We start from the raw sequence: 8,873 nt of genomic DNA, 5'->3' as shown, positions 1-8,873 counted from the left end.
ATGCAATTACACAATAGCTTTTCCATAGGACAACTGCCTTTCCATCAGTATGCACCTATTAAGAAAATATGCCTATTTTCTTACACTGACTATTAAACAGATGTGTGCTTGAGGTTTAAAATGTAGTAAACTAATGATTTTATTGCTTCATCAAGGTCACTGGCTTTTGCTTTTTGTTTGTTTGTTTGTTTTACCGTAAGCTTACAGCAGTGAAGAACATGACTACCTGTACAGCTTGGTGTCACCGCCTTGATTTGTGCTCAGGCACTAACAGTTTCACGTGACCACCGTAGATTTCTGTACCACTATGCAAATAATACAGTGAAAAAGGCAAATAACATCTTAGTATTACTACAAAAATAGCTTGACTTCATAGGCCCCTTGAAGGGTCCCAGGGACCTCCAGGGATCCACGGACCACACCTTGAAAACCACCACATGACAGGGATATCCACATAAGGAATGACGGTGAGCGTTAAACATCTCTCTACTCACAGAACTAAGACTAATAAGGGATCAAGTAGTCTATGCAATGGCACAGGATCAATTAGGATAGATACAGTTCAATTAGAAATGGTGGGAGAACATAGGTAAAAAGGGAGAACACAGGTAATAGGGAAAATGTAGGTAAAAAGAATTTCAACCTTTTTCAGTAGCGATTTTGGTGGTTTTAGTATGAGTGTTATTATCCTTAGACTGCTGTCTATGTTAACCCAGGGAAAGCAAATAAGTATGGACATTCCCTGTGTACTTGGAAACCAGAGTTCTTGGTGTAAAAGAAAGGAGATGCAGATTTAATATAGAAAAGACTGATTTTTTTGATTTTTTTTATTTTTTTGACGGAGTATTGCTCTGTCACCAGGCTGGAGTGCAGTGGCACGATCTTGGCTCACTGTAACCTACGCCTCCCAGGTTCAAGCGATTCTCCTGCCTCAGCCTCCCGAGTAGCTGGGACTACAGGCACCTGCCACCACACCTGGATAATTTTTGTATTTTTAGTAGAGACGGGGTTTCACCGTGTTGCCCAGGATGTTCTCAATCTCTTGACCTCGTGATTCACCTGCCTCAGTCTCCCAAAGTGCTGGGATTACAGGTATGAGCCACCATGCTCGAACGACTGATTTTTTAAAAATGTATACATGTATAAATGTTTTATTTCCATTGATCAGGCCAGACACAATGACCAATCCTATCTATTTAGGTTCCCCCACTGCCCCTCTCCCTGCTTTCTTTCCATGTCCTGACCAAAAAATCACAGAATGCCTCTGTGACCCAGCTAACTGCAGGTTTTTCTCAGCAGGCTCGAACCCAAGCCAAGGCCTTGAACACGCCCAGGCACTGATAAAAGTATTTAGGTTGTTACTCTAAACACTGAAACTTTGTACCAGCCCTGAGCCAGATTCCCTAAACCTCCATATAAACTCTAAACCCTGACCCCCTCACTGCAGACATACCTAGGCAGAACACCCCTTTTCTTTTGCTCTCTACGAGGACTCCTAAAGCCCTCTGAAGGTAAATTCCCCAAATAAATGCTTTGGACTGATCACCCTGGCATTTAGCACTTCTTTCTTTGAGTCTTAACCCACACCACCTCAGGATGGTTTGAGGCACTTCCTTGTGGCAACTCCCTTGACGCCACTTTTGAGGTGACTCCAGCAGCAGGTTCAGTGGGACAAAACACCCTAATGCTGGATTATAGTCTTAAATGTAATTTCCCACTAAACTAAACCAGGAATTTCTGGAAAAATGGCTGCCTCCAGGTCTGGGCAAGACATGAAAGGATGAACCAGAAACATCTTGTCATCCCAGATAACAAAGAAATTATCAAAAGAACTTTGTGTCAAAAGAACTCAGTTTCATGTTTAGCCACTTGAAGAAGTTTCCACTCACCAAAAATACAGCAATAAGCTTTAACAAGCATAAAAGTTGCAATAGAGTAAAACCTATCAAACATTTAAATCCTTCTGTTTATAATTATTTTAAGAATGAAAAGTAAAACCTGATTGGCCATCTATAGATTTTATTCATAGTGGGAAACCAATTTGTTAACTTGAAAATTGGTAAATAAAAGGAGAGTCAAACACTGATCCTGCCTTTCCACTGTACCACACACTGATCCTGCCTTTCCACTGTACCACTGAGTAGCCCACTAGTAAATGAAGGGAACTGCCTCTTTGTAGCATTAATAAAGCATATAAATAAAGAAAAAGTGACAGAATATCACCATTCAGCAATCCCCAATAAATTAACAGACCTAAGCAATTAGTATCAATGGTTGATAACATCACAAAAAGAAACAGCTGGAAATTATGTGTCTCATGGTGAAAGGCCACAACACCACGTACAGATTTTCCAAAGGAAAAGATCGAACCAGAGACTGATCCAGGCTCTGCATCCAGATGCCAATTTGCAGGAGGCCCAGAGGGCAGAGGACGTGTTACACCGCACCGTGTGTACGCAGCCAGCAAAGTCCAGAGTGTGGGAAACTCTACAGGTCAAATGGCTCGAGCTTTTCAACAGATTAATCATAAGGGGGAAAAAAGGTTGATGGGGGAGAAACCAGTGAAGTACAAGAGACGTAAAAGACAACTAAGCTGTGGCGTCCAGGAACACATACCTGGGGGAATAGACTACAAAGACAAGAAAGAGGTTACAATAAACTCAGGATATGGTCACTTTTGAGGGGAGGGAGAGGCTATGATTGGCCTGACGTACACAGAGACTTCTGCTGGAGCTGACAAAGTCCTGTTCCTTGACTTGATTACAGGGGTTTTCTTTCAATAATTCACTAAACTGTACATTTTTTGTATCTCCATTTTATTTGACAACAAAAAGGTTTTTAAAAACAGTGAGAAGGAAACAGTGACTACCTGAGCATTTGTCTTCTGAAGACTGTGGAGACTGCAGTTGGAAGACAGAAAGCTTTGGAGATCATGACTTATAGGAATACGGCTGGACCACAGAAAAGTAAATGATTTGGGGCTGGAAGGAGTAAGGTCTTAGGGGAGTTTCTGGACAGTGTCCTTGGCAATGGGGATTAATGATATACACGTAGAAGGGAGAAGGGCAGATGGGTGGGAGATGCATGATCTCAGAACACAGAGCTCCAGAATCAGTTTAGGCTCCTCCAAAGATCAGGGAAGAGGGTTATTCCCAGAACATTGACCTCATGGATGTCCTTTACCTCACCCAGGGCCCAGACTACTCATCACTACTTCAGGCTCCAGGGAGAGAAGCTTCAGTGAGGACCTTAGCATGGCTGAGGAAGCAGAACAGCTCTTGAGACCTGGAGGAACAGTGATGAAGGTCTCAGGAGGCAGCCTCACCACTCTCCATAGCCGTTCCAGAGACTCAGGGGACAGTCCCGTCCAGACAGCACCAACCTTACTCCTCCCTACCCCCATGGCATCTCCTTCTGGCCAAAGAACCGGGAGAATGATCTGCCACTCAAAGACAAGGGAAAAGAGACATTACCTCATCACCGGACATCTGTGTCCTCACATATCCTGGAAAGAAATCGAGAAAAGAATGGATTGCCCCAATTAGGACCCTATATGATTATCCTGAGGGAAGAACAAATGACTGGCAATGTCAGCACTCTTTCTGCTTATCCTCTGTTTCTAGCTTCAGAAAAAATTATCCCAGTGATCCCTGAGAGGTACAATCAGCTTTCCTTGCCTCAGATCATTGATGTTAGCGAAGGTGGGAGTGGGGAAGGTCTGGGACAGGCGGCAGGGCACTCCTCACAGGCTCATTACCTTTCTGAGCCCTAAGCTGGATGACGATTCCCACCAGAAGGAAGATTAGCCCAAGTAGGAAGGCTGCAATGCCACTCAGCATCTTTCTCCAAGAATATTCAGACTGAACTCCTATGGAAAACAGGTCTTAAATTAGTAAAAACATCCCAATATTTAAAGCATCCTCTTGAAATCCCAGAATCTGTACTAGACACCAAATCCAATGCTAGCTAGAGAAAAATAAATAAATTTTAAAATGGTTCTTTGAAACCAAAGTTGGCACCCATGGAGTTACCAGCCATCTGTTACCAATTCTTACAGCCCATAAGAATGCCTCCTGAATACTAAGACCAAAGAATTGGAGGACACCAGTTCATAGGGTTGGAAGTACATAATGAGGTGATTAGACCTCCTCATTTCTTGGAAGATATGAGGATAGATATCTGCCATGTTTTCTCCCACCCTAACCCAAGGACTCTAGTTTCTGTGACTGTCTCAGATCAAGGGAAAGAATAATTCATGCTGTGACCAAGATAAATGCAGAAGTGACACAGGCTCTGTATTGAGTCAGTAAAGTCCTGAGTCAGGCCCAGAGAGTACTAGAAACTAATTCTCACTCCACTCCACAGAAACGGGGCTCAGCAGGCTGGAGTGATGGACAAGGCAGGTGTAGACATCTCCAAGTTCAGGAGTCATTTCTAGTATCACCACAGTCTGAAAGGTCCAGTCTCCATTCCCGATAAGGCCAGTGGACATGACCCCAGCTCTCTCCTCCTGCCCATTCAGGAACCACCTGATCTTGATGTCCCCTGGATAGAAGCCCGTCACAGAGCAGTGCAGCAGATTGTGCTGGTGCAGGAGTGCGGTCCTCTCTGGGTACACTGTCACCTCTGGTTGCACTAGGAAGGGAGAGAAGAATGAGACATTGTGGAAGAAAACCACCAAGCTGGGACAGGAGATTCTTTAGGGACCATCACTATGTCAATCTCTTTCCCAGATCACCCAGGCGAACACAAAGTATGAGCAAGTCTCAGCCCCCAAGTTCAGTAACGGGGTATGTCAGTGTCTGCCAGGAGGATTTAGACTTTCTGAGGTACTCCCACGATTACTGCTTCTCTTTGAGAGTACACTAGCCCTCGAAGTCCCTGAGAACCTTGGGGGTCTGAGACCAAGATCACAGTGGCTGACTTGTGAGGATAATGCATCATAGCTGGGGCCAGACCATCTATACAGACAACCATTTATCCTAAAGCAGAAAATTGCTTACAAGGAAGAAGAGCCGTGGCCAGGTTCACATGGGGGACATTCCTGAGCCCCGCCAGACCTCACCTTCCAGCTCACCTTTTCTCCCCACAGTGAAGGGTGCGCCCAGTCTGTAGTTGTGTCTACAGACCCCATCCACGGCCTCTCTGCTCCTCTCCAAGAGATCCAGCCGGCTGTTCCACTGCTCAGCATCTGGCTGCCCCAGCTTCGTCAATGCCACAAACATCCCCACATCGCTGTCGAAACGTACATACTCCTCCAAGTTAAAGATGAATCTGACCACAAACTGCACCTTTTCTGTCCCGTTGGTGAAGTAACAGTCAGCCTTTGCCTGAATCACAAAATCTTCTGGAAAACCAAAACAGGGACCATGAACCAGCCCCCTCCTCTGGGAAAACCCATGTCACACCACTCAACCATTGTTGGCCTGCAGAATCACTGATAGTAAATTACGTCAGACCACATGGATCTAAGAGGAGGCCTTTGACCTCAGAATGCTCAAAAAGCACAGCGTCAAGTGAGAAAAGAAACAGAATGTGATTCAACACACAATGATATTTATTAAATTTTTAAATTACATAAAGGGAAATAATGCTACATATTTCTAAAGGCCACTCTCATACTTAGAGACATACCAGACATATTTAGAATGGATTCTCTAGAGAGGGGAGAGAATGAGAATGGAGGCAAGGGAAGAGAAGAGAGAGTCTTGTACTACTGCCAATAATTACAATGTGCTGTGAACTCACTGGGTAAAATTAAACCAATTCTATGCACTTAACAACAACAACTACAATAAAAAGGAAATTCAAATGGGGTTAATAATGTAGGTAAGTCAGGAAGGACTTCCCGAAGAAACTGCATCTAAGTCAAGACTTGAAGGATAATTGCTATTAATGTTGTGTTGTAAATTTACTTTCATTCCTAAGTTCAGAAGCCTCCTCCAACTCTGAACTGAGCCATAAGAATGACCTTCCTGGGTGAACCCCACTTATCCCTCACTCAGTACCTAATATCAGATGAAGTTACAGCCTGCAATTTCTCAGCATGTATATTCTTCTCTATTTCCTCTAGTAGTCTAAACCAGGGGGGGGAAATATGAATTTTTCATCATCATTTAAAATCTGTGCTGATTTTTTTTTTTCAGTTGTATTGTTTAATGGACATTATAGACTCAGGGCGGTTTCTCTTCTCTAAGAATGATGATCTCCCCCGGCCAGGTTTGTTCCTGTTTTGTATTTAATGAAACTAACATGCAAAGTGGATTCTGTTCTTAGCACATTACATCCTGTTTCTGCTCATTAATCTGTGCTTTCATGGTCTCACATTGCTTCATGGTTGCATCGTCTGTTGCCTGTGCTAGAAAAATAACAGTGACAAGTAACTTGCACCTGGTAGCCTGAGGACAAAGACAATGTATTCTATTCAACTTCTCTTACTTCTCAAAACTGTTTAGTACAATTCTGACCATATAATAGTGGCTTAATAAATGACAGAAGGAGCAACCTTTGTTTCCAGTTTCATTTGTCCACATATACCCCAACTGAGATTTCTTTCTGTGTCCTGACCGAAAAATCACAGAATGCCTCTGTGACCCAGCCAACTGCAGGTTTTTCCCAGCAGGCTCGAACCCAGGCCGAGGCCTTGAACACGCCCAGTCTCTGACTGAGGTTGATATACACAATAAGGACCCTAAACAAAACACAATGTTTCCCTCTTTCTGCCTCCCTACCCCTCTTTAATAGGTGGCTCTGGTATATGATGTCCATCCCATGCAAAGAGGGAAGATGTACTTTTCTGCCAAAGGGCAGAACACTGCTGTTTGAAACCAAAAGCCACTTCCAGTCTGATCTGTGGCCTGGACTTATAAGGAAAGGCATCACTCCCCCATGCCAATTCTTGCATAAACACTGGAAAAAAAATAATTGCTCTGTTCTTACCTGGAGAGTCTGTGCCTTGAGTCATGGAGGAATCCAGTCTGGTCAGATTCACTAGCAGAGCCACCACCCAGGGGACCCACCCAGAACCCATTCTGGAGAAAGCAAAAAAATGAGATAGTAAAATCGTCAGCCTCTTCAGAATGGTTTCATAAAACTCAGTCAAAAAGTACTCATTAAGAGTATAAATAGCTGTTTTTCTGGCTTCCCCAGGATTGGAAACTCCTCGGATTGACAACCAATCAAGATAGAAGAGTTTTGCATCATCAGGTACTGGGTAAGATATTTTCACAAAGTTGTGTCATACCACTCAACCATTGTTGGCCTGCAGAATCACTGATAGTCATTTACGTATATTAAAAATGGGCTGGGAGAAGAAGTAAAAATATATATTCGACACATTATGGGGCCCTAGAAGAACTAAGCAGACTGTTTATTATGTATTCTTCTATTCCCTGGCCTGTTCTGACCAATAGGCCTCCCTCCCTATGGGGTGTTGACATTGCCAACAGGCAGTGTATAAATTAAGAAGGAATTAAGAGTATGTAAATTAAGCATTCTGAAGCATATGCTTCAAGATGATTTAGTAAAGGGATTATCAGAGAAGAAATAGAAGACATAGAGAACATTTGGAGAGTACGGTTTCCTATAAGCCAAAAGGACCACAAAAAAATAAAATAAATAAATAAAAAACACGGAAAGAGAATTCTCAAATAATAAAATTCTGCAAAAAGGCTCACCAGGATACAATATAAGAGAGCATTATTGTGTTTTATGATTAGTAGGGCACCAATAACCTTCAAGAGGACAGTAGAGTGTTAAAGGTAGAAGCCATATTTCAAAAGAGTGAAATGGAAACAAGAAAACAAAGGGAGCAGATTAAAAGAGTCTTTCAAGAATTTTGAAAGTGAAAACAAAGAAAAATGGGATACACTTGAGAAAAAACAACACCAAGAAAAAAATACTTTTCTTGGGTTTTTTAAATTGACACGTAATGATTGTACATATTTATGGGGTACAGCATGATGTTTCAACACATGTATACGTTGTGTAGTGATTAAATCAGGGTAATTAGTATGTGATATATATACATGATGGAATACTATTCAACCATAAAAAAGCATGAAATCCTGTCATTTGCAACAACATGGGTGAACGTGGAGGGCCTATGTTAAGTGAAATAAACCAAGAACAGAAGGACAATATTACGTGATTTCACTCTTATGTGGAATCTAAAAAAGTTGACCTCATCGAAGTAAAGAGTACATCAGTAGTTACCTGAGGCTGGGGAGTCAGGGGTAGAACTGGGTAGAGGTTGGTAACAAGTACAAAGTTACAGTTAGACAGAAGGAATGAGTTCTGGTGTTCTGGAAAAAGAAACTTTTAAGACAGGAGAGATCTTAACAAGGTTCCAAGTGAAGTGGAAGGCATCTGTAGAAAAGAGGAACTGAAGATAAAAAAGAAAAGAAAGGGACAATTTTCTCCAAAATGCTGTGGTCTGAATGTCACTCAAAATTCATGTGTTGCAACTTAATCACCAATGTGATAGTATCAAAAGGTGGGCCCTTTAGGAGGTGATTAAGTCATGAATGCAGAGGCCTCCTGAATGGGATTAGAGACTTAAAAAGGGCTAGAGAGAGCAGCGATGATGGCTCATGCCCATAATCCCAGCACTTTGGGAGGCTGAGGAGGAAGATTGCTTGAGGCCAGGAGTTAGAGACCAACCTGGAAAACATAGTGAGACCCCTGTGTCTAAATAAAATTTAAAAATATTAAAGAAAAAAATATGCTGGCATGCACCTGTGGTCTTAGCTACTTTGGAGGCTGAGGTAGGAGGACTGCTTGAGCCCAAAAGTTCAAAGTTGCAGTGAGCCATGAATGCACCACTGCACTCCAGCATGGGTAACAGAGCAAGGCCCTGTCTTAATCAATCAATC

The 8,873-nt window shown here is 42.6% G+C and overlaps 1 protein-coding gene across 1 annotated transcript; it reads right to left on the bottom strand.

Moving 5' to 3' along the window:
* Positions 1-2,005: 2,005 nt before the first annotated feature.
* LOC111528121 (HLA class II histocompatibility antigen, DO beta chain) lies at positions 2,006-7,133 on the bottom strand. Its single transcript, XM_023194754.2, has 6 exons — positions 6,940-7,133; positions 5,078-5,347; positions 4,354-4,635; positions 3,758-3,868; positions 3,474-3,505; positions 2,006-3,285 (listed from the first exon to the last, which is right to left on the bottom strand). The coding sequence occupies exons 1-6, from the start codon at positions 7,028-7,030 to the stop codon at positions 3,250-3,252; spliced, it is 822 nt and encodes a 273-aa protein (XP_023050522.2). The 5' UTR covers positions 7,031-7,133; the 3' UTR covers positions 2,006-3,249.
* Between the last annotated feature and the right edge of the window lie 1,740 nt (positions 7,134-8,873).

This window comes from Piliocolobus tephrosceles, chromosome 5 (assembly GCF_002776525.5).
Source record: "Piliocolobus tephrosceles isolate RC106 chromosome 5, ASM277652v3, whole genome shotgun sequence".
Taxonomy (NCBI): domain Eukaryota; kingdom Metazoa; phylum Chordata; class Mammalia; order Primates; family Cercopithecidae; genus Piliocolobus; species Piliocolobus tephrosceles.
Note: the sequence above shows the minus strand (reverse complement) of the source record. Positions and strands in the feature narration are given on the sequence as shown.